The sequence below is a fragment of the Cydia pomonella genome, chromosome 1, assembly GCF_033807575.1.
Source record: "Cydia pomonella isolate Wapato2018A chromosome 1, ilCydPomo1, whole genome shotgun sequence".
NCBI lineage: Eukaryota > Metazoa > Arthropoda > Insecta > Lepidoptera > Tortricidae > Cydia > Cydia pomonella.
In genome coordinates this window covers 20695510-20722751 of record NC_084703.1, presented here as the reverse complement: position 1 = coordinate 20722751, position 27242 = coordinate 20695510, and the positions used below count along the sequence as shown (strand labels likewise).

At 38.6% G+C, this 27242-nt stretch overlaps 1 protein-coding gene across 1 annotated transcript in view; it reads right to left on the bottom strand.

Annotated features, from left to right (window-relative positions):
* LOC133527150 (E3 ubiquitin-protein ligase MYCBP2) overlaps positions 1–27242 on the bottom strand; it is a 185246-nt gene that overhangs the window by 19174 nt on the left and 138830 nt on the right. Inside the window, exons 51-68 of the mRNA XM_061864048.1 lie at positions 26931–27128; positions 23056–23249; positions 22054–22204; positions 21457–21695; positions 20868–20999; positions 20225–20451; positions 18808–18919; positions 17413–17649; positions 10796–10910; positions 6956–7143; positions 5386–5541; positions 4455–4595; positions 3880–3993; positions 3382–3470; positions 2829–3033; positions 2112–2284; positions 1013–1193; positions 171–428 (exon numbers count right to left, since the gene is read on the bottom strand). Of these exons, the coding sequence (XP_061720032.1) occupies positions 171–428; positions 1013–1193; positions 2112–2284; positions 2829–3033; positions 3382–3470; positions 3880–3993; positions 4455–4595; positions 5386–5541; positions 6956–7143; positions 10796–10910; positions 17413–17649; positions 18808–18919; positions 20225–20451; positions 20868–20999; positions 21457–21695; positions 22054–22204; positions 23056–23249; positions 26931–27128 (3110 nt within the window). The remainder of the gene's footprint in view (positions 1–170; positions 429–1012; positions 1194–2111; positions 2285–2828; positions 3034–3381; positions 3471–3879; positions 3994–4454; positions 4596–5385; positions 5542–6955; positions 7144–10795; positions 10911–17412; positions 17650–18807; positions 18920–20224; positions 20452–20867; positions 21000–21456; positions 21696–22053; positions 22205–23055; positions 23250–26930; positions 27129–27242) is intronic.

Here is a 27242-nt window from a genome sequence, read left to right as displayed (position 1 = left end):
TTTCCGGACCTTTGAAGTAAGCCATGTCAACATGTCATTGCATGTTTGAGAAAAAATATAAAACCCCCAAGCGATTTTCCTTAAACAGCTATCCACACCTCACCATCGAGTATGAAATCCGAGCTGGGCGACAACTTACATATCTATAAAGGGTAAGAGACGCTTGTTACCTGGCACTGATGATCTGCACACACGTTCCCGATAGCGAGCAGGCCGGAGTTGCCTTGCGCGCCGCAGAAGCGGCACGTGCCGGCCAGCGGGGGCGCGCCGCCCGCAGGCTCGGCGCGCGCGCACGTCTCCACGCCGCGGAACTCGGCCAATGCCTTCAGCGTGCGTCGGTCCACCAGCAACAACAGCCAGAACAGCTTCGCGCGCCCGCATCCCTCGTGGATGTCAATACGGATTGCGCTCTCTTCCTCTTTACAAATCTTGATAATAAAATATAAATAAGGGTTATAGATTCTTTTTTCATTTCATAAAGAAATGGTACATATACTCTCAAATTCGATTTCTTTATGTAATAATACTCATCACTTAGTAGTGACTTGTGGCGTTATTCATAAACGCGCTAAAATACTCAATTAACTATTAATTGTCCGTGGTATACATTTAATTGAAGAAAATTAGATTCAAATGTATGGAAAATTTGGCATAATTAATGGAGAACTTAGGATATGTAGGTTACAGAGTAAAGTTAATTTTTATCTACCCTCCCCTGCCCTCCGGGGCGAGTGTGGAAAAAGTTTAATTAATAAAATAATACAAACGAACTAACTATAACCGTACTTTTAACGTGTAGTTTAGGATGCAAAAATCGGCTGTAAAATCGTTTTGACCAATTCGTTAATAATCGCTTGACTTGACAAACGATACGTCTCATCACTAACTTCAATAGACAAATATCAAATGTTAGAAATAAGATTTGACAAACTATAGTATATCGACGTAAGCAAGTTGCTCACAAATAGTAAGTGTTGTGTAGAATGTACTTTAAAATAGGTAAGTTGTATACCTGTCTGTGATGCGTGCGAGCGGCGCGGTTGAGGTGCAAGAAACGGTCGCACTCGGCGCACAGCGGGCCGCAGACGCGGCACTCCACCACGGCGACGGTAGCGCCGTCGTCGTGGTTCGCGCAGTACGGCCGCGTCTCCCCCGCCGTCTCACGCCCGCGGGACTCACGCGACTCGCCACTGCTGCACGATGAACGATTAAGAATAGTACATTGTGCAACGCGGGGGGTAAGTGAAATTTTGGATATGAAGGTGGTAATTCCCGACAGACAGGCTGGAAGGAATTAAGGACCCGGGTTTGCAATGTTCTTACCCCCGGAGTTACACACAATATGATTCATCACACTTGCGAAGAAAATACTAAATTTTAAGAAATTATTCTTAAATACGGTGACATATCAAACTTTCGTCCGCCATTTTGTAATTTCTTGATAGGTTAGGCATCGAAGGCACAGACCTATTCGGCACTCGGCCACGATTGAAAATTATGTAAAAATATTTTAAACGGCCGTTAAATGAATCTAATTAAATAATTTCAAACATAAACAAAAATATTAAATTATAAACGTCAGTATTTTAAAAGTAAAACTTATCTATGCTACTTGGTTTGTATGAATAAGTGACATCATTTAAAAAAACGCTATAACTCCCTAGTTAAAGTTTTTTATTCACAATCCATAACTCTCGTGGGAACAAATCCTTCAGTACACCTGCATGAAATAAGATATTTTTCGAGGAAGTGTGATGAAAATAATATTACACACCTAGATAGTGATTAATACTTGAGTAGATTTCTGTTTAAAAGCTTGAAGCTACGGCCCAAATTGAGACGGTGAAGTTGATTTCACATTTACAATAAGATTTCATTCAAATATCAAAAACATTACATATGCCAACTGAAAGTTCCTTATTTTCTACAACATAATTTATAACTTAAAATAAATGACATCATTATACACTTACCCATTACTATTAAGGTAAAAGTGGCACAGGTACTATAGATAGTACTATAAACTTTGTATAAGAACTAGAATCACTTAGCAGCGAGTGTGGTAAGTTTGATAAATGCATCTTTATTTAAGCGATAGAAATGGCACATACAGCTCGAGATGTGATTGGTCGCAGACACAGAGCGCTGCGAGTGCCATCCAGAGCGTTGGCGCCAGCACGCAGCGCGAGGGTAGGCGCTCGGGCTCCGCCACGTGCGCTACAGCGCCCGCCAGCGTTACCAGCGCACTGCGCGTCTCCGTACCCCATGCCGCTGACAGCTTGCCCTGTACCAAGCAACGTCGGCACTTCTTAATAATACTACATTACTACTTATACAAATGACCAGGTCTCGCTCCCCAAACTTTTATAAACTACCTATCGTAATAGTACATATTAAGGACAGTGGGGGGGGGGGGGGGGGGGGGGGGGGTCGGTAGATTTCTTAGAATTAATACATTTGAAGCCCCATTACTCAAATAAACATGACTCTTTTGTTTACTTTATCCGGGCGGATCATTTAGGTAAGTCTGTCTGACGGCGGGCTTAATCGAGAACCTCAGACTAATATAACTACTTGGAAAGTTGCTCTTTAACGCAAAGGAAATTTAAATAAAAAAACTTAACATGTAAATGACCTCTCTCAGCCCCAACTTATGTCGCAGAGTAATGTGGCTATAACCTAACTCAGTACCTATGAGAAACTTACACCTAAAATATTATTAGGGATTTAAAGTTTCTGCTTCATTAATGGCTAAATATACAATTATTTGATGGTTGTACGAATACTGAAAATTGCAATGGAAAGGTCCAATTAGTAAAAGTATAAACCTCAGCCATGTCAGTTAGCAGCTTAGCGACGAGATGCGCGTGCTTCTTGGTGGTGTCGCCGCGCATGAACCACGGCACCTGCGGCGCGGGCGCCACGCTGCCACCCAGCGTGGCCGCGCCCGCGGCGCCCGCCGCGCCCTTCACCTTCACCTGCAGCGTGATCGCCTTGCCCAGGTAGCACACCAGGTGCTCAACCAGCGTCACCCTTCAAATAAAAATCATGTCCGCTAAATATAATGTCTACATCTATAGACTACTGTCACTCATGTGCTGACCGAACGTTAAAAAAACTGTCTTTTTATCTTCTAGCGTAGTACTGTCCTAATATTAGTACAAATTAGCTTAGTGAAATCATTCTTAATTGAAACAGAGTTGCATATCATATTGATTCATGGTGGGCCGCTTGAGAATAAAATCGGACATTATAGTTTCTACGTAGTTTCTGTTTTGTGATATACTACTATTAGATGTAAACACAAGCAGAGTTATTAAAGAACAATTTACAAACTACACACAGACGCTGTCTAGGACAGAAACTGAGAATATTAAATACCTTGCTGTTAAATCGTTGCCGTAGTTTACAGCTGCTAACATTTTTTGTGGCGGTATCTCTATAATAATTCTCCGCAATAAAGATATAACCTGAAACAAAGATGTTCAGTTTATTATACGACTCTTCATATTTGTGTATGTAATTTGCTAAAAATAGTAGATATAAATAATATAGTGTATATAAATTGGTAAATAGTATAGTGGGGTTCTTTAACCTTTTGACCGCCAAAGACGTGAAATGACGCGCGCGCTGGCTACAGCCCATTATTAACCTTCATGCGTAACGACAAGGTTCACGATTACGCGCCGCGGGCGATAGACGTGGCGTTCAAAAGGTTAAATAAGGTGTGTACAGGTTTTTAAAGGGTCGGTAACGCGCATGTAACACCTCTGGAGTTTTAGGCATCCATAGGCTACGGAGATTGCTTAAGGTAGGCCGTATGCTTGTTTGCCACTGACGTGGTATAAAAAAATATAATTGCATAATATAACTTCTTACTTGTCTCTGAACTCGTTCGCTGCCAGTGTGCAGAAGTGAAAGCAAGTCCGACAGCAACTCCGTTCGTTGAGCGAGATGAGCACGCCCCACGGCACTTCCGCTCAAAGCCAGGAGCTATAATCAAATAACACTAGTAATATTCTTCACTGATTAATTGTTTCTGAGTGAGGCCGTTTCATCAAGGAGCGATCCACAATCCATACACACACGTCATCACTCGCACACGGCATTCCCAACAAATCAAGTAAACTTACATACTAAGGCCACTACGTTATAAGTAACTGTAATCATCCTCCTAGTGCTATCCCGGCATTTTGCCACGGCTCACTTTGCGAATCTGGGGTGCGCTCGGCTCCATGTTAGAGTAACTGTTTAGACGAATTTAGTGCGCTTAAAAGTCCTGCGCCTCTGACTGCCAAGTGCAAATAGGCAGACACAGTCAGCGAAACTTCTCAAACGCTAAACGCAGGGATCATGCGTGAGCAAAGTGCTGATTTCTCTTTCTGATGTTAAAACACACGGTACGGCGTTCATGCAAGAATAGCGGATACATATGATGTTTTATGAAGACAGACCAGAGAGAGCATCTCGAAGCAGTAATTGTCCTGGTGGTGGTGCGGCGCGGGCGCGTCCCTCGCGCACAGCAGAACCGTCTCCCAGTCGTCGCGCGCGCGGGCTGCCTCGCACCCGATGGCGCACACTATGTGCGACATCACCTGCTTACACAGAAACAATAAATAGTATTTACAATAATGTAAAACAGCCCTTATTATCCGAGGCAATTTATCGGTCTCGAACGGAGCGTGAATAAAATCGAAAAAGAAAGAAGTCAATATGTACTTATTATAATAAATATGCTAGAGTTATAAATCCTGCTTTTCACTTGTATTTTGAGAAATATGAGCATATGACTAATATTTAAATTCTAGTTCAAATAAATGAAAATTTAGGCTCGCACTACCCTGCCCGGTTGTTGTATAGAAAATATTGAACTTTATTGATAACTTTACTAAATACACTAGCTGAAACATAATAAGACATCATCGAGACAATTCTAAAAAACCCAAACATTATTAGGTTGCCTTGTTTTATCACAGATTTCCTATGGCTACCTCCAGTCTCCATCATCAGATCAGCTCGATGGTTCCATAATATTGCACTGTTATCCGACTTACGAAAATTTTCAGCTTCATCGGAAACCGGAAAGTGGGTCAAATTTAACTTGCAAGATTAACCCTTACACACATAGGTACCTTGCAAGTTAATAAAAAGCATGTAAAAAGCTACCTTTATGCAGCCTACACACGACATAAAGAAGAATCAATAACCCTCATTATTTGATCCCTTCATCAACATCAACACCGCTTGTTCGCATCAACGGTGGTCCGCTTTCATCATCATAAACTCTCCTATGTTTTCCTACTGAAATGTATGCTGAATAATTAATAGACAGAATAGACGAGCTTAACTGCGTCGACGGGTGTGTGGTAGGTGCAAATGGTTTACCTGACGCTGTAGTGAGGTGAGCTTGTGGCCGGCGAAGAGGATGCCGACGACATGCTCGCGCAGGTCGCTGTCATCGACAAGCGCCTCCTCGGCCGCCGGCACCTCGCCACCCGCCTCGCTACTGCTCTGCTCCCACTCCAGCAGTTTACCGAAAACCTATACAAGACGGCGCCGAGTTAGACTCAGAACACACTGCGATTAATATCTTGCGGTTTCAGAACCGCAAAAAAGTGTAACGTACGGCATGCTTCAAGAAAATGAATTGCAATGCGTTCTAAGCTTTACTAAAGCGCCGTCTTGTACAGGTGTGCTTATGAAGCATGCCGTACGTGTAACTTTTTGGGGTTCTTAAATCGCAAGCGATTCATCACAGTGTTCTAAGCCTAAGGGATCGCTAATGTTGCTGTAATGGAGGTTAACATAAAATATGTGAGATTGACTACAGGCCAAGAGCCGTAAATAAAAAATCGTACCCCCAATTTTGACAGCTAAAGTAAATATATAATATAAAATAAATAAATATTACAGGACATCCTTACACAGATTGACTAACTCCCACGGTAAGCTCAAGAAGGCTTGTGTTGTGGGTACTCAGACAACGATATATGTAATATACGAGTATAAATCCTTAAATACATAGAAAACACTCATGACTCAGGAACAAATATTTGTGCTCATCACACAAACAAATGCCCTTACCGGGATTCGAACCCAGGACCATCGGCTTCATAGGCAGGGTCACTACCCACTAGGCCAGACTAGCGTTGAAAATTTCCGGAAAGAATCCCGTTTCTTTCCAAACGGCTCGTTTTTTTAATGATTTTTACGGAAAAATCATGAAATTTACCGCTTCAATTTATCCGAAAAAAACTTTTTAATCGTTTTTTTCGTGAAGGTTTCAATCGGTTATTTTTCTTAATACTGGTGTGTAGGTAAATGATTATTGACAATATTGACATCGGTGTCAGTTCAGTTCAATTGTCACAATCGTGTGGCTTCATTACGCTTATCAGTTGGATTAATTTGTAATTAAATACGGCACTTAGATTGTTATAGTATTACCACTTACCTAGTACTCATATTGAAAAACAGTTCTTAGTGATCTTCAAAAGTGCGTTATAATGCCGCGTGCAAAAAGCGATCTTTGGAGACATTGGGATACAACCGAGGTAAACAACAAAAAAATAGCCAAATGTGTATTTTGCTCTAAAGAGTAATGATATAAGAATAGAAATGATATTAAATAAATTGTAGTGACTTATTGTATTTTTTCTTTAAAAATCCGAAAAAAACGGAAAAAAACGTATATTTCATAAATTCCCGAAAGAATCATTTGTTTTTTTCCGACATTTTCAACGCTAGGCCAGACTGGTCGTCTGATCAGTCTAACACAACAGTGAAAACAACAACAAGTGAAAGTAACTGATCATTTTGAATTGACAAACGTCATTTTTGACAACCAGTTAGCTGCCAAATTCGAGGCACAAATTTGACAAATTCTAAATGAATCTGCTAATGGGAACGACTCACAAATATATTACGACGTTGGATTGTGATAGGTATACTGAACCTGTGAGGTAAGAAGTCGAAACACGCGCAACGTGTCGGCCTCTGCGAGCGCGTGCAGCACTGTGGCGGGTGACGCGGCCGGCGCGGGCAAGGGGGCGGGCGCGCCGAGCACGCGCAGCTGCCGCACGCGCACCGCTGCCTCCGGCCCGCGCAGCTCGCAGCGCACGCGCACGCCGCCGCTGGAGGCGCCTGAAAATACATATGGGTAAGGCTCACAAAAATTTTACCCCTTATTTTTTTCTCCTGAACCTAACAATGCGTAAAGCGATATAGTAGTTTTCCAACTCTACTGTTATTTGTCAATTATACATTCATGAACACGAATATAAGAACATACATAAAAGGTTTGCAGAAAAGTCTATATTGTCTATTCCTCATAACATCACTTGTGCTTTAAAATCGCTATATCGTTCCTATGATTTATAGCTACCAACCTAAAAAAAAATCAAACGTACAGTTTCAAATTAAGTGCATTGCTGCCAACTTACAAAATATTGATTTAGTTGCATAGTAGAAACAATTGCTTCATAAGTCAGAAACGCGCATGTGACACCCGTAATATAGCAACAGCCATAGACTACGAAGGCCACTTTGCGTTGCTTGTTAGTCTCCATAGGCTACTGTGGCCAAAATCGAGAAGAAACTGTACAAAAATTTAATTTAGCAAGAAGCAAGTACCTGGGCCTCATGAGTTACGAGATGTCGCTGACCAGTCGGGCTACGGGCCGGGCGCGTAAGAAGGTTGCTCGCTTATCTTAGTTGTATACTTTGGGTTTGTTTGCTACGCCTTCGGCTCCGGCTCACATTGTGACCCTTCTTATACAACGGTTGCATAAAATACTATTATGTGACTCCCTACATAATGAAAGGCATTAAAACACAAGTGTGGGTTTAAGAAACGAACGAAGTGAGTTTCTTTATAAGGACCACACGACTGATATATTCACTAACCCAAATTACAACCAACATTGGGGCATCGTTGCTCTTTTGCTGCGGGCGGCGTCGCCGAAATATGTTTATCGCTCATTTTAAATGAAACGTTTGCTTTAGTTACTTTAAAAACAACAAAACAAACTCATTTTATACTTAATGCTAATTAAAAGATAAAGTGTACGTCAAATGGCAGTAAATCAAAACTTTTTTCACGCATGTCACACATTCGTAGTTTTTTTTATTTATTTCATAAACAAACTAGAGTCGGGGGCCTATTTCCGTACCGGTAACATGCAAGATTTGTGAAAATTGTATGCAATTTACATTTCATGTCGAAAAAAAAGGAATCTCGACTGATATTAGAATAGAGGTCGAATCGAATTGCTTTTTTTCAGATATGTTCTAAATTTGAATATCATAACCAAATCGATTTTAATGTAGTAATGAAGCAATTACAACATTTTCACAGTTAAGAAATTTGTTGTATAACAAAACAGTTTATCTTAATGTTGGTCATTATTTACGGATTTTTAAGGCATCATACAAGGTCTATGTTTTTTTTTTTTTTAGGAAACAAACAGTCACATATTAATATATATAAGCTTAAGTGATAACAAACCGACCTTTAGTTCTATTGAAAATAAAAGAATACATAGTTAATAAACAGATCGAAACAGGGAAGATGTTAGGCATCTTCTTGTCTGTCACGCATACAGGGCCTTCAAAACATCGGTAGGTGATTAATAGATGCATAATATAGTAGGGAATTTGAAACGGTATACAAAATCAATTAAAATTTATGTATCGCTATAGTTGTTATGCGTGCAAATAATGTATAGTTACTAGGTACTTGGAAGAAAACATACAATATTTTTGGAGAAAATATTGAACTTCGTAGAATGCTACTGTATTTACAAAATGATAATGAAAAAATATGTAAATTTGAGAATTTATCATTGTAATCATGACAGGCGCGTCTAAAGAAAGTATGTTTGGTAAAATTTGAGCTGCAAAAGCTAATATGGAATGTTTGGGGGTGGCGAGTGGGAATACGGCGACGCAATTTGAAAATATTTTTTTCCAGAAGATCAGGAGAGTCAATATAGTTGTTTAAAAGCTTATGTATATCATACTTACATTTGGTCTATATATACGCGGCGTCCGGGGCGAGACCATGCCGTCTGCTGGTACTTTCAGACAGATTCAAACCATGGCGGAAGTTGAGTGACTTTAATAATTTATTTTCAATTCTTTTGTTTATTGGATTTAAATAACAAAATAAAAGACAGTTGATACATATAAAAAGAAAACAACAGGTTGCACTCCAGGAGTGCCTGAAAACTTGAATATTAACGTTGTGCATTTTTGATATTTTGGAGAAATTGAGTAGCAGTTTTATAAAAAGAGATAATTCTCTATTATACCTTCGTAAATAAATTTAAGTGTGGAAGATATTTTGAAATGCGAATTTTAGTGTCAAGTAATATATAACATATACAGAGTAATTCATGAGACGTGAGCAGAACTACTGCCTACACAATCAGTAAATGTTAATGAATCGTTCACCATCACAATCACGCTTCTTTTCTGTTATTTAACTTTTTGGTAAGGAAAAATTTGCATATCTACAATCATGGACACCCAACAACACAAAGATACATTACAACACAATTAACAAAGATTAAACCTCTTTAACCGTTATGACAGCACTTTGATTATGAACAAAATAAAATGTCACACTTGAATGAGATACGATTTTTCAAAAGTAACCAGGCTTCGATGACATTAAATCTCGTAGTTTTGACTCTGATTTCGAATGAAGAATGATGAAGTATGGTGTAAATGGGCTTGCAACACAGTAATACAAGTACCTATGCTTACAATTATTTACGTCAGTAAATCTCATAGAACTGTTGTAAGTGTTACTTACCGTAAATTTATTGGGATCTTAAAACAGAAAATTTGAAAGAAACTAAAGATATGTCGCGCCGCGCGAAATTTGGGACGGAAGATTTGACCATCACGCGGGTTTTAACGTTTTGACTCGATATCTCTGAAAGTATGCATCTGTTTAAAATTTGCTAGTCGAATCCCGCGGCCACACCATTAGCTATACTATATACTAAAATTAAACTGCTATGGTATGCAGGGAAATGATATATGTACAGACATGCTTTCGTGATTTTTTCTATCGAGTTAACTTTAGCCTTTTAAGGTTTTGCTTAGTCTGTCCTCGCATTCTCTGTGTGTCCGCTTTCTATTTTCCGAGTGTTTGCCCTTCATTAAAACGTGCAGAAATCAATAGAAAATAGTAGATTGTACAAGATAGTAGGCTGGCAAAACTGGATTTAGGTTACTTTCCGTTCATGTCATCTTGGATATGGGTAAGCATGGTATCAATGGATTCAGTTTGATGTCCAGAACACAAATATATAAGATGACAAGCGCAAAAATGGTGGGGGTAGTTACTGTGACGTCATAAATTCGGCAGTAAAAAGTTTTATTACATTTTTCTTTTAAAACTACCACGTGGGGTACAAAATGAAAGCACTTTGTGAGTAGATTACAAATATATAACATATAAATATCTTCACTACTTTGTCTAACAAATTATTAAAAACCGTTAAAAAAAATAGAAATAAAAAATGCATAGGCAGTCACTTCCCGTAAGTTAAGTGAGTCTAGTTTTAAGGCTATATATATCGATACAGAGATATTCTAGTAGTAGGTAGTAGTCATTTACGTAGTGGTTATATTCTCTTTGGTAGTAACAACTTTATTGTACAAAACATAAAATTTACAGAAATAGAGGTGCAAATACTTATGCCTGTAAGATATTGTACATATAAAGTACGTCTTAGAATAAAGTAGGTCTTAGAATAATGTAAAAGAGTTGGTCTTCACTTACGCGGCAACGTATAACAAAGCCATGCAGCCGACTTGGAGTCCACTTCCATATCTTGCATGTGAAACAGCTCGCTGGATCCGCCGCTATACAGGAACGATACTAGCAAGGTTTTATTCTGCGAAGGATAAATGCATAACTATTAACCAAATGACAGTTTCGTATTATTTAATATTATTTAGTATATTTATAATCTACTTGTGACAACGTCAACGCTAACGTCCTGGGAGCCTAGCCAAGATGACAATCATACCTCGACGAACACCAAAGAGAAAATAAAAAAAAATAAGTTTCTATTGAAGTGTTCTATCAACGATTGTCATCTTGGCTATGCCCCCAGGCCTAGTGTATGACAACGTGAGAATCGCAGAGACCTCTTGCCATGCGGTGATATTGGTGGCCTTAAAGGCTAGATCTCTTGCACAAAATCCCTATGGGTCGCAGTGTAACTGCAATGGCCCCCGAAAGTATAAGTATAAGGCTATATCTCATTAAATATACGGTTACTATATTAGAATATACGGTTAGTATATTAGAATATGTAATTAGTATATTTTTAAAGACGCCAGAGAATTTTAAGAGCTCATTATGTACCGTTGCACACAATATTTTTTCTCAGACAGCAGCTTTTTGGATCCTATAGACAACTTCTTATGAATTTGATTTTGTTCTCACTGGCAGAAATTTACTCGATAAATAAGAGAATAGTAGGGCTAACATGGTCAGCTTTTTATCATTTGTAACTATGCCTGTCACGTTCTAACAAGTATGTACATGCGAAAGTGACGGGCATAGTGACAAGCGATAAAAATGGAACCATGCTGCCACTGCTGGAGTAGAATAGTACATTATTGCAGAGGCCGCAAAGAGCAATTCCTGGATGAGTTTCGAATTTGTCGGGCGACGCGAAGCGGAGTAAATAATCATTATTTAAGCATCAACCAGTACTCAAATCGAACCATCACATCAAAAACGTCAAAAACTATTTCCCTCTTTAATAGAGACCGTGCGCGTTGGAGGGTCTGCCATCTTGTGACCTGAATCGGAACCATGAACATGTACATTTACACGTCACGTGTCTTCTTGTGCATAGTAAGTGTTGCCATCTTGTGGGCTACATCGGAACAATGTGTCGCCCCCCTCTAACTTTTGAACCATAGGTCAAAAAAATATGAAAAAAATCGTGGAAGTAGTGCTTAAGAAAGACATTAAATGAAAACTATAGCGGACATGATCAGTTTAGCTGTTTTTGAGTTATCGCAAAAAGTTTGCCATTCATAGTAAAAAGACTTGCTAGCCACAGTTCATCCCTTCGTTAATAATATACTATATTTTAAGCTCCAGTTTAGCTTATTGTGACGGAAGAGTAACTACGGAACCCTACTCTGAACATGGCCCGATATGCTCTTGGCCGATTTTTTAAGTATATGTGTTACCAAATGATATGTTTGAAGTCGGTGCCAAGCCAAACTTTAAAGCATACCATGATGTTGGTGCGATTCAATAAGGATGCGGCTATATAATTACGTAAATACAATGCGTTGGATTGCCTTACACGACAGCAATGAATATACTTTCTGTAGGTAAGTACCTAAGAACACACGGTCGAACCTTCTTAGCGCAGTCCATACCATGTTTGTCGGTATATTAGTATAAATCCAATGAGTTTATTTACCGTCGTAATTTTTAAAGAGCTATATTAACTAATTACTGAATCGTATTGCAACACCTTAATAATGTATGTACATGACTTTACAATTAATAAATGAAATGAAATAAATGAATGAATAATAATAATAATAAAATTCTTTATTGCACACTACATAAAAAATGAATGATGATGAATGAATTTTCGAACTGTCCATAGTACGCAAGTGTGGAATTGAGACTGAGTTATTTCCAGTACCCTTATCCAGAGAATTTTATTTCAATATATAAAACAATTCAAGGACCGACTCATGCCAAATTTCACCTCTTAAATGGATTCAGATGTTTAGCCGTGAAAAAGTAACAAAGAGACAAACAGAATTAATTTCACTTTTATAATACCTATTACTACAGTTGTAATGTGTGTAGACACAAAGCTGATTATTTTTGACATGCATTGTTACAATTTAGCTTGGCACCGACTTCAAACATATCAGTTAGTAACACATATACTTAAAAAAGGATAATATTTTATTTTTATTTATTTATTTCATTTAATCTTTATTGCACATAAGAAAACACACTGTACAATAGGTGAACTTAATGCCGTAAGGCATTCTCTACCAGTCAACCTTAAGGCAAAGCAGATAAGTTGTGGGCGGTGCAAAAACATGAGGTATAGGTGATACAATTGATACATGTACGAACAATAATTTACATTATCATACGGTAGTATTTGATTGAAAGATAATTAGATTGATTTTTATTATTTTTCAAGTAAAATTAATCTTATACGAAGTAATCATGGTCACCCTATGACTTTTGACATACTCTGTATGGAAAGCGACAAAACGTCACATGGAGTAAGGTGACCAAACTGTATGCAAACATGTTTTTTTCTACTTGTCATCTGAAAAATAATCATAATTATTGGTGATAATAAATTATGACCAACATCATTAGACTCATCTTTGAATTCTGTGTGTTGTCTTGTTCTCTAGCTCCACGACCCCAAAATCACCCTGTATATATATGAAATCAGATGAACTTACAAAGCAGAAACATTTTATCCTTTTTGAAGTCAGTTTACGTTTTTTTTGTAAAAAGTTTTTATTTTTACATTTTTAGTTATAAGGTAGTGTTAGCGCTTACGAGTAACGCGTGAAGCATAAATGAAAAATACAATCAATACTAAATTCAAAAAAAAAATTTATACTAAATTCGTTAACTTTAATCAGGATTTTTCTCGAGTGCGTCTGGGAAATCATTCCTGTCACTACTCTAAATCTCTCCTCCTCCGCCCCGCCACTGGCCCACTCCCTCAACCCTCCAATCACTCAACCTCACAGCATATCAACCCCTGATCACTGAAACCCTTGACCCTGGACCACCAACACTAAACCTTCAACCGCTATTCTCCGACCCCTCAACCCTAGACCCTTTAACTCCTAATCCTTACCCCCAATTCCTCAACTTTCAACCCAGGGATCGGAACCGGTTTTTGCAAAAACATCGAAATAACCATATATTTCGGTTTATTTTATACTCTAAATGTAGGACTCAGTTGTGTTTTCAGATAACGACTTCGTATTATTAGATTGCCTAATTAGAAATGAAGTAATTAACAAAGAACGAAAAAATACCGTTTTCGTTCCCATACAAAAAATACCGGTTTCCGATCCCTGTTTCAACCCCCGACTACTCAACTCCTACTTCCCGATTCCTCAACTCCCAACCCCTTAGTCTCCGACCCATCAATTCACCACCCCCTCGACCCCTTAACCTCTCAAAACCTGACTTGTCAAGCCCAAACCCCTCAACCCCCAACCTCAGACTTCCATCTACCTTCACCACCACCGTCTACCTCACACACCTCTCACACCTACCCCTTACCTCTTATTTCCAACACTACCTACATCAAAAATCATAATACACCCATTACATTTATTTATAATATCCTATACAACTTAAATAGTAACAAAATCATTCCAATAAAACTTATATAAATCACTATTACTACAACAAAAAAATTCACCTAATTATAACTGGTAAGTTCCACATATTATCGCCCGTGGTCTTCATAATCAGTAAGTAGCCTTACCACGAGTTTGACACTGACAATTTGCTATAGCGTAACTTACTTTCTATGCACCTCTCTCGTACTGGCATCCTATTAGTGCGAGCGAGACGTATAGAGAGTAAGTTACGAACACGTCAGTTAATATGTAGAGTCAAACTCGTGGTAAGGCTACAGTTGCACTACATCAAATTGGTAGTTTACGAGAGGAAATGCTTGAGTTGTTTAAGAATACAGTCAAATCACCATAGGGGGCGTCCATTAATCGCGTCATACGTTTTTGGCTTGTTTTAGACCCCCCCCTCCCCCATGGTGATCTTTGGTGATATTTTCAGGACCCCCCCCCCCCCCATCCAATATGACGTGTATTTTTTTCGATAACTAAAGAACAGTTTTCTAACAAATGAACCTAAGTACACGTGAAGGATAATAAGGGCGGAAAACTATTCATTTTTATTTTATTGACTATAATACAGTATAGCACAGATGAAAAAAAAAATACACGTGATACGTGTCCATACCCCCCCGTCCCCTGTGGTGATCATTGGTGATTTTTTGCTGACCCCCTCCCCCCCCCTATACAATATGACGCGATCAATGGACGCCCCCATACATGTGCCTTTAAAAATTGAGGAGTTCCCTCAATTCCTCATGAATTCCATCATCAGATCAGAACCAAAAATATTATAGGACCACCTTGGAGGTAACTGCTTTAAAACAAAAAAAGAATTACGCGAATTGGAGCACGGGTGTCGGAGAAATCGGTGAACATATTATATAAAAAAAAATCAACATGATTATCATCAAAAAATCGTCATCATCAGATCCACTTCATCAAGTTGATGGTTTTTGAGAGAAAATGCTCGGTTTGCTTAAGAAAACACCCAAATCACCATACACGTGCCTTTAAAAATTGAGAAGTTCCCTCAATTCCTCGTGGATTCCATCATCAGATCAGAACCAAAAATATTATGGGACCACATTGGAGGTAACTTCTTTCAAACAAAAAAGAATTACTCAAATCGGAGCACGGATGTCGGAGTAATCGGTGAACATATTACATAAAAAAATCATCATCATTATCATCAAAAAAATCATCATCATCAGATTCACTTCATCATATTAATGATTTTTGAGAGAAAATTCTCAGTTTGCTTAAGAAAACACCGAAGTCACTATACATGTGCCTTTAAAAAATGAGGAGTTCCCTCAATTCCTCATGGATCCCATCATCAGATCAGAACCCAATTAAAATGGGACCAACTTGGAGGTAACTCCTTTCAAACAAAAACAGAATTACTCAAATCTGACCACAGGTGTCGGAGTAATCGGTGAACATATATAAATAAATAAAAATAGAATGCCGAACCGAATGCAGAACCTCCTCCTTCTATTAAATTGAAGTCGGTTAAAAAAGTTATGTAGTCTTTAATTGTAAGTATTAAGCAGTATTCGCACGATCATACACGACGGTATTGTAAGAAAGAGACATGACACACTTTGAAATGATGCTGACCGGGTCGTGTAGACGCGGCCCGCGGCTATAATAATTGGCTGTTTGCGTTTTTCTTTGTAGATACGTCTTTAAAAATAGTACATTATGATACAAGTGTGCTAAGTTGGTTATTACACACGAGGCGATATTGTGCGCGCAGCTGTAAGCGAGCGCGCAATAAGAAAGCCGATGTGGGTAATGACCAATGCACACGCGTTTCATACGACGTTTTTCAACACACTTGCGAGGAAAAAACAAACATTATAAATTAGTTTTTTTTTGTCAAAATAGTAAAAGTACAATTTTGGCTTACAGTTTTAACATCGAATAATTGCACCAAAGCGTGCTGGGCTTGTAGGCACTTATTCGCCAGTTCATTGAAGTAAGCTACCAACACGTTTTCCAAGAAAGACTGGGCGTTATTGCTGATTTTCCATTGAATACAAGTTTCATATGCCGCCAATTATTTTTCACACGATTTTGATGGTAAAAGGCTATCGTTCTCGGCTCTTGTCTCTATTAGTATTACTGGCAGCGTCAATTTTATGTCAGCGGCAATGCTTGAAAATGACATGTTCGTCAATGCGTCATGCAAAACTATTCCAATTTTATGACAAATACGGAAAATGGCTGGCGCTTTATTTTTTTTTACGCACGATTCCAATGCGCGCGTAAGGCAAAGGCGTGAACGAAATAGACAAACAGCCAATTTAAAAAATGTAAAAAGCTAATATTTTCGTATTTCTATTCGACGGATGGAGATCAAATCGATAAAATGTTCTGTTTATTCATTAATGTAATTTACGAGATAATTTAATCTATAAATTATGTTTAGTGTGATAAAATCTCTTTGAACTAACATTTGAAACCCAATAGTTGATTAAAAATAAATGTATTACTCGACAAAATTAAGAAGGCTCCGTTTCCATGCATATTATTAGCTATCAGTTACCTTCTTAGCACAGTCGGATAATATAATGAAAAGCACGAGGGTTATATATAATGTACGGAAAAAGCACGCGTGTTTAATATCTAGGATTATGAGCCAAAAATCGGTGGAATAAAAACGTCGTTTTGAGCAAGTGTGTTGAAAAAGTAAAAAACAATACAGTAATAACTTCCCGTCCGCTAAAACACGACAGTAATGGTTTGATTTTTAGGGTTCCGTAGCCAAATGGCAAAAAACGGAACCCTTATAGATTCGTCATGTCCGTCTGTCTGTCCGATTTTGTCACAGCCACTTTTTTTAAATTTGTGTTTAACCATAATGAGGAACTTCCCGTACTATTTTTGCTACATTAAGGTGAACATTTCCAAGAATATTGTAGAAAAAACAATTATTATATAACTATCATAGACTTTTACTACTAAAAATGTAAACATAATGTTTCGTGATCATACCACGGTGTCTCTGGTATTGTCAACATGCACGCAGACGATGTAGGGACGGTCGGGCGGCGCGGGCGCGGGTGCGGGTAGCGCCACCTGCACCCACTTGGCCTTGTTGCGGTCCTCGTCGCCTGACTCCCAGAAGGTCTCGGTACTGCCATCCGTGAGCGCGCCCGCCATACCCTGCCGCGACGACACGCTCACATCGCACCAGCCTGTCACGTCGCCGCAACTCCATACAAAGTTATCCTGCAACGATTAAGGAGCTACCACTATAATGATTGTAGCTTTTCATGTAACCTTATGCAGTTGCACTAGTATTTAACCAAAATTTATCTTTCTCTCTGAGCGAATAATTTAAGATTTGAAGCCGAAATGATTCAACTTACTGCATATTACATTGAATAGAGCAAACACAATCAAACCAGGGGGCTTAGCCAAGATCGTACATTGACAAACACAAAAAGAAAATAAATAAAAAATTGGCCAAGAGCATGTTGGGCTTGCTCAGGGTTCCGTATTTACCATTCTGTCAGAATTGGCTAAACGGGGGCTACGAGTAAAGTATCATGTACATTACTAGCATAATAATTCTTTATACGTCTTTTTACTAAGATAACTTTTTGCAATAACTCAAAACCCTAAAAGCGGCTGGTGGCTGGACCGATCATGTTCACTTTCGTTTTAATTGAAAGTAATGATAAAGCTTTTGTATTAGGAATGTTTTCATATTTTTTGGATCCATGGTTCAAAGGTTAGAGAGGGAGGGGGGGGACGCATTTTTTTCTTTAGGAGCAATTATATCCGAAAAAAATCGTTATCAAAAACTTGTTGTTGGGGACCCGTATTCGTTGAAAGATCTGTCTAACGATACCCCAAACCATTGTGTTAAAGCGAAAAAAAAAACATTTTGTATGGGAGGAAGACCTAAATACAAATTATTGTACTCTTTTTTTTTCTGCGTTTTCAATAAACGATTGCCATCTTGGCTAGGCTCCCTGGTATGTTAATTTCTAATATTCTTAACCCCTAGAACCGGCTTGTCGGAATGCACGAAGGTTGATATTGGGCTGCAGCCGTACGCGTCAATTGACAACTTTAGCGGTCAAAGGGTTGATCAATGCATTTACGCGAAATTTCTTTAGTACGAATCTGTACAGTACAGCAAATAATGTATGATTTATAATTAGACAATCATTTTGTGTAGGTTTAACATTATATTTGGTCAGTCATTAAAAATAATAAAACCTTCGTTTCCAGTTAACGTCATATGCATTTGTACACAGACGCAGCAGCATGTGATTAGAGCGTGACGCGACGTTGTCTGAAGCGACTACTATTAGGAGACCAGGGATTTAGATTGCTAGTATAAATACAGTCTGGTGGGTGATTGAGACTACTCCATACCTTCTGAAGATAGCTATGAAAGCTCTCGTGTAAAGTGCCGAGGACGCCTTCTTCGTAAACTCCATCTTCTGAGTGCGACAATATCTTGCTGATCACACTAAACACTTGCGATCTGGTTCCGAGCAGCATTAAGAGATCACAAGCAAAATATTTAACAAATGTGCACATATAGGCCATATGATTGTATCATTGGATATTATGCTCGCTACATATAAAATAAACCGATACAAAAGTTCGTAATTATCATATAATTTATTAGGCATACAAATTCTTGAATAAACATGTTTCTTTTTGCTTTCCTTGAGGATTATGTTAAGCTACAATAGGTTAGTTAAACAGGAGAATATAACCCTTCGGGTGGCAGCGCCTCCGATTGAACGGTAGGAGAAATAGCTCGTCATTTTTTTTAAATATGTCTTACGTGGCAGAGTCCGGGAGACGGACACTCCCCTAATTGGCGGCGAACCGGGAGACGATTCCGTCATAACAAATCTTGAGTGGCAGAGCCTTATTTCGCGCCTAAAATAAAACCGTTAAAACTATGCCTTGCTTGCTCACTCTTGTAAGATGCATTCGTAAATAAACAAAGATGGTATTCCCTAACGGTCGAATTCCCGCATAAAACAAAGTTTGTTACAAATGGCACCGACCGAATGTCACCGACTGTCGAGCCGCGAACATTCAAACAGAATACGCAGTGATAAAAAGTGAAATGAACTGTGTATTGTAAGGGGTAAATAAAGAGTTTTATGTGTAAATCAATGTATTATTTTGTCAAAAGTCATTTTTCTTCAATAGCCAGGTCCACACAGAGCGCGCATATGCGCGAGGCAATTTCCTCACGCACAAGGCAATTTCCTCACACTACGGCTAGTGTAGACGTGCCTCGGCCAAGGCGGCGCGTGCGTTTTCCTTGCCCGAGCTCGCCGCTTCGGCCGAGGCTCGTCTACACTGGCCGTATTGTGCGTGAGGAATTTGCCTAGCGCGTATGTTCATTCTGTGTGGACCCTGCTAATCAATTGTTTTATTTTCTATTTATACATATTTTTATACATGAAAGTAGAAAAATTTGGTAATGCGAGATTAAAACAAGTCTAGCATAATTCACATAAATAGAATAGAATTCATAATCAAATAAGCCGTTTTATGCTGAATTTAATCATATATAGTTTATATATATAATTCATACATTTTTTTTTGGGAAATGGTCATATTACTAACACACTCCAAATGATCACCCGTGGAGGCCCCGCCACTAGACGTATATTTTTCTAAAATGGCCGCGCCACTCAACCCACCGTTCAATCTGAGGCGCCGCTATTCAACGGCCTGTTATGTATGCCCGTCTCCCGGCTCCCTGCCACTTTAAGTAGACACCGAGAGTCGTACAATGCCACTCTAGAGGCTAATTGTTCACCTGTGTAGGAACGCTCTGTCATGCGGTGAGTAGTGCAGCGCCCAGCATCGCACGGCCTGCAGCGAGGCGGCGCTGGCCGGCGGCAGCGAGGGCGCGAGCGCGCTCACCGAGCCCAGGAACGCGTGCAGCGCCGAGCGCGCGCCGCGCGCCGCCCGCCCGCCCGGGCACAACGCGCACGCCGACGCCGTCACCGCCGCCGCAGTGCGCGTTGCCTCGGCACCACCGACCTGATGCAACGAACATTATAACTTCTAATTCCAATCAGTGCTTCCGTGAGGCCCCATCAGGGAGACCTGCCTCACACCCAGTACAGAAACTAATTTGTATGTAAGACATCATGAAGCCAAATCAACCAACCATGAAGAGTTTAAGCCACCTACCAAACTGCGAAGTTTCTTATTTGTGGGAATAACATAAATCTAAAATTATACATACAAACCTAATTTATTTCAGTATGGTACTTACAAGTTTACATTAAGTTGACGTTGTAATCATTTACTTCCTAGTCTATGCTGCAAATGATAATAACAACGCCAATATTTTCTAACAGTTAGCAAGTAAAAAGTTTTAAATGTATACCTATACGTATATTATTATAGGTATACATTTAAACTGTTTACTCGCATGAAGCGGAACTACTTACCTCTTTATTATCTTCTAACGCCAGTGGTGGGGGAACGATTCTAGCGTATTTATCTAGAGCTGTACAAAACCACCACATGACGTCGTGTACGCAGGTAGGCTGCGTCGCCGACCTCAGCAACCAATTTAACGCCTGTAATATTTAGTTGATATTACGAGTACATTTTAAGTTTTAAGTAAGTATTTTTTTTATTAAAGTCAGCCAGGAAAAGGCATCAGATGGTAAGTGTAGCGTAATTCATGCAAAGGATTTTTATTTATTTTAAATTTCGAGTCAGGCATCAAGGCCTATATTACATATTCTTAACACATTTACTGCCAGACAAAAAACGGCGCACTACTCCAGAAACCGGTGGTCTATAACTGCGTACAAAACAACCCGCCCAGCGGGTTGTCCGGCATCTGAACAAAGTTCACGAGCGCCCACCAGGTGGGTTCCTGGCAGTAAATGTGTTAAAGACTCACAATTCTCTATCTCCTCATCTTTCTAAAGTAAATGAGTTTGTTCTATAATTACAATTAGCGGAGGTTATTTGACATTGCCAAAATTTAATTTAAATAACAACACACACCAATTGATGTTTAAGTACCTCAAAGGCATATTGTCTAACAGTATTTATTCTAACAGCAGCGTCCATTTTCTGCCTATAGGAGTGCAGGTTGCGGTTGGCGAGCACAAACGACAGCACCGGACTACTAATGAGCGCCTCGGGGTCTATTCGAGGTGGTTCAAAAGCCGACACTCCGCAGCCTTCGCCAGTCCATTCGCCGCAACCGACTAACTTTTGGAGGGCAGCGCTCGGTTGGGCAAGGAGAGATGAACCCGCGCCTGGAAATGTGGTAATTATGATAAACAAAATTGTTGGTAATTTTGGTAATTAAGATAATTAGTAAATAAGCATATGAACCTTTATTGCAGTATAAAGCTCGGCTCTAATAAGCGAGATAGAGAACATATCATTGGCACCAAGCTTTAACTTGACTTTTCGCTCTTAAAATTCGGTTTTGCTGGACAGTGAGAATTCGGTGCGCGGTACTATTATCTATTCTGTGTCCTCTTCAACGTACTGAAGGCGGAATTCCACCAGTGTGTTTGACTGTGCGGAAGAAGCATTTTTGTACTGAATATGCTTGGGCCGCACACTGATGGCATCCCGTCTTGAGAAAGCGTTACACGTTTTGGTTACCAGGGAGGCTATCGTGAGGCGTGGAGCGCTCGTGGCGGGCTTGCGGCGCGGCGTTCGCCAGGTCGCGGCCGCTGGCCTGCCCCATCGACACGGAGCGGTGCACACGTGGCCACTGCCCGCCAGCCAGACCTTCGCCGCCGTATGGACCATTCTGAAATTCGACATTTCATTAATAGTGTTATTTGGGTTAAGTGTCTAAAAGTCTACATAGGTATAATTATTGAGAAGTAGCTATGGTTAATCTCAAAAGATATGCACATAGTAAGTATAGAAAAATCAGCATATAAAATCATTTAAGGTACCTAAATGAAATCTAAAATGGCGATAAGCTTTTGAGAATAAGGGGGTAAAAAATATGCGCAGTACCCCGCCTACTCGTGCCCAGGTGATGCTGAGTGTAATTAATTTAAGACTTATACAATAGTACATTACTATAGAGGCCGGGAAACGAAGGGTTGCAGGCCAAGTAGAATAGAGATACGCGGCCGGCGACCCCGTTTCTCCCCGAGATTTGTATAGTGCTCTTCTCAAACTTGCAATGAAATCATTATAAAAATAGGATGATCATGATAATGATTGTTTCATGTCCTAATGTGATAGGTTATTCAGTGCATGGGGTATTGAAGGAGAACAAAAATGAAATTATTTTAGCGCTATGACGCGCGCCATTACACTTTTTTGTGTTTTTTATTATTACTTTGGGGTTATTAAAAGGGGAACGAAAATTTAATGAATCATTTTTGCACTACGGCTCACGGAAACCCTGAAATATTAATAAAAAACACATTAAAGAAAAAAACGCTAAAAAGAAAAAAAATGCTTTTAGGTTTTTTATATTTGAATGCCAAGCCTTAGAGGCCTAGGTGTGTAAGGCTGTATGAAATTCCTTTATATATCATCTTCACTCATCGCACCTGATATGTAGTATTTCCAGACCTAATTTGAAGTAAGTCATGTCAACATTTCATTGCAAGTTTGTAAAAATAGTATAAATAAGCTGACCGTTGGGGCGATCGTGGGCGGTGGCGGGCGTCCCAGTGAGTGATACTTGGCGGTATCTACGGTGGCGTTGGCCTTGGGCGCGGCGCCCAACGCGGCCAGGCACTGGAACGGCGGCGCCGGCTGCCACATGCTGCTGGGAGGCGTCGGGGGGCTGCGCCCTGCCGATTCGTGCCATGGCGAGGCTGAGAGGGACTCTAAAAACCATTTGTTTGGTTTAAATACACAATACAAAAATCGATTTTAGCAGGAAATAAATAAATATCAGACTACATCCAACGCAAAACTCAACCCCGATTTTATGTTCAGATTTATATGTATTTTTAGGTTGCTAACCTCTTTTAATAGTTCATATGTGTGTGGTAGTGCGGTATAGAGCAAAAAACAATTTAGGAAACAAACAGTCACATATTAATATATGTATTTTATAAGCTTAAGTGATAACAATCAGACCTTTAGTTCCATTGACAATAAAAGAATACATAGTTAATTACAGATCGAAACAGGGAAGGTGTTAGGCATCTTCTTGTCTGTCACGCATACAGGGACTTCAAAACATCGGTAGGTAATTTATACGAGGGCTGATCCGAAAGTTGTTAGTTGCTTCGGCTCCACTCATGCGATAAAAAAAATATTTATACTATTGTGAGGGATATTTCAATGCTACTACTACTTTTTTTATTATATATTTTTAACTGAAAGTGTGTATGGAGTTACTAATTGCTTAGAAAAAACGGCAATTTTGGGCACAATTAAATGAATTTCGTATTGAAATCTTTGATAATCGAACTTAAATTTACCCGGGTCTAAATTATTCTCTTCCTTCTGCTATTTCCAATGTATAAATCAATAAATAATTTTATATGCATATATACATATTTTTTAATATCAGAAATTTTTACTTTTAATGAAAGGACTCATTGTTGACAGCTATTAAATCATAATAATATTTACTCAATCAAAACGATTTATACGTAAAAGAACGGCCGAGATTCGTCATTAGTAGCACATAAAAAACTTTTGTTAATTTTTACAAAAACTGTCTATAAAATGACAGCACATATGGAGTCTCAATTACTGATTTTCATGACTGATGGTTAGGTTTCGACGCGACGAAGTAGAAATAAAATAAAAACAAAATTAAGCGTCTTCTAAAAATTTATTTACACAACTTTAATAAGTACTGAAAAATCCCTCACAATAGTATAAATCAAATTTTAATCACATGAGTAGAGCCGAAGCAACTAACAACTTTCGGATCAGCCCTCGTAAATGCATGACATAGTAGGGAATTTAAAATGGTATACAAAATCAATTAAAAATATATGTATCGCTATAGTAGATATGCGTTAGTTTACGTGCAAATAATATATAGTTACTAGGTACTTAGAAGAAAATATACAATATTTATGGAGAAAATATTGAACTTCGCAGAATGCTACTGTATTTACAAAATGATAATGAAAAAATATCTAAATTTGAGAATTTATCATTGTAATCATGACAGGCTCGTCTAAAGAGACCGTGCCGTCTGCTGGTACTCAGGCTGACGCAACTAGGAACAAAATAAGTTTTGTATGGAACTTGTTTCGCAAATCTTTGCCAACGAAGAAAAATAAAACGTCAGTGCTATTTATTCTGTCAAGTTTACATCAAGTCAACTGTCAGCCTAATTGTTTTGTTTGTTATGAAGGCTTCAATGTTTTGTTCGGGTATTTCGTGCAATTTCTTTATTATTTAGTGAAAATATCGAAAATAGTGAACCGTGATCAGAGTAAAGAACGAGTTTGTTACAATACTTCCAATGCCACCAAGAAAACGGTTTACTAAGTGTGAAATATGTGGCAAGCGAGCCACTCGAGAAAATCACGTAAAAAGGGATTTTATGGCGAAATTTCCCTTGGATAAAGACCGGTACGTATTGCTTTAGATACTTTTGACCTTATTTCGGTGCAGCAGACTTTAAACACATCGAAAATTTGATATTTTATATTATTTTTAGTTGTGAACTAGGGATGTACTAAAACTATCGATAATTGTATGTTTATTTGTATATCAGTGTAAGTAATTAAATAAAATATGTGAAATTTCCTGAGAACTTGCATGCAATATGACACAAAATTAATTCGTCGAAGATTTTCAGTGGAAAATTATCTATCATCTATGCATTAATGGTCATTAATTAACATATTTTTTTTTATCTAGTAATTATTTAATATATTAATCTGAAATGTAAGTAAATTAATCTCTCTTTTTGTGATCAATAAAAAATATTATACGACAATATTACACAAATTGACTTAATCCCATAGAAATAATAATTAAAAAACGCACTAAATAATTGAATTTACATGTGTTTTCAGGCGATTGAATTTACACGTGTTTTCAGGCGATGGCCAAGTCTCAATATATTTATATAAAACATTAAAGAATTTTAATATTGATATGCGTCACTATAAGATGCTGTTAATTATTACGTAACAACTTAATGCTTCGAGTACGGAGATTCCAGACACAATTGATTTTCAATTGTTATGGACCACGATCGTGGTCTTAGAGACTGGGCGTATTAAGACAGAAAGTCGCTTAAGTAGAGACTGAATAAATTAATAATAACCGACTTGGTATTACATGGATCTCACAACTTTTTACCGCAGAACAACTGAGTTGCGAGACTTGGTTTTTTTGACAAGTATTGTTTTTGATGGGATCTCATTTCTTTTTGTATTTTGTAGACAGTTCTACTTTTTTCCTTTTCGGTACCTTCTACTTATTGTATATATGTATAAATAAAACATAAAACATCGTTACGAATAAACCCAATATTGAAAAATTTAACTGAAGGCTTGGCTGTATGGGCTTAATTTTCTTTGCGGTCTTTTCTAGATTTTTTAGTTTTCCTTGATTCATACACCAAACACTACTTATATTCCAAATTTGAAGCTTCTAGGTCTGCTAGAAGTGCCTTAGAATTTTGATGATCGGTGAGGCAGTGAGTGACAAAATTAAGAAATTTGACCCGTTATAATTCTTAAAATACTGGTTCAAATTGAATGAAATTTGAAATATACCGTGTCTTTACAATGCCTGCATGGTTACTGAAAATTTCAGTCTTCTAGTTTTATCCACAACGAAGTTACAGGGGGTCGAAAATGGTCTGAATTGCTTCGAGAAAAGGATGGTACGGCCGTGCTTTTTTGCTCGACTTGGTGGGGGCACTGCCGTGCCCCCAGATTTAGAGTATTAGGGTTTTAAAGGGTTTAGAGAGCCGAAGTATCAAACCCAACTGCTTATAAGCCTTTGCAGTAATAAGATCTACGATGTTAGTTTCTTGCCTAAAAAGTTATAGTTAAATAAAAGAGGTACACGCTTATGGGTGAAAGTGATACACTTGCATTTATCAGGGTTCAGTAGTAGTTGGTTGGAGTTGCAGTAGGTAGCAAAACTGTCAAGGTCACGTTGTAGTTCAAGGCAGTCATTGTTTGTTTTTATAATTTTAAATATTTTCGTATCACCAGCGTAAACAAGATGCCTTGAACTATTAAGTGATAAACCTATGTCGTTAATATATAAGTAAGAAAAATAAAAGTGGTCCTAAATGCGAACCTTGGGGTACACCTGAATCAATGGTCAAGTATTTTGAAGTAAAGCCTCTTAGAGATACTGCTGGGTTTTTGTATGTAAGATTCAAGCCATTTATTAAAATGAGAAAATGCAAATAAAGGACTACAAATTCGTCCAGAATCCTCATTATAGACCGACAAGAGGTTAAAGGTTTACATTTACAAGTAGGTACGCCAACACTTACGAGGAGTTCTACAATTAAATTTTAAATATTTACCAGTATTTTTATTTTTAATTTATACATACATACATACCTGAGGTAGTTAAGGGTGCTAAGTCCAGCAGAAACATGGCGTTGTCCTTCATGATCTGGTGGTCGACGTCCGGCGCGTCGCTGCTGCGCTCGTAGCACACGTCGGACACCGACTTGGTCTTCGATTGCTTCACCGATGAAACGGCTTTCAGCGCTTTGTCACGACATTTCTCGCAATATATGTACCAGAGTTGGTATGCTGTAATAACAAATGAAATAATTAACTTTTTTTCTAATCACGGAATAGTGGTGTTCCCGACATCTTAACAGTGTGCACGGAGCCGTAACTAATGCATAGAAGCGCTTACACCAC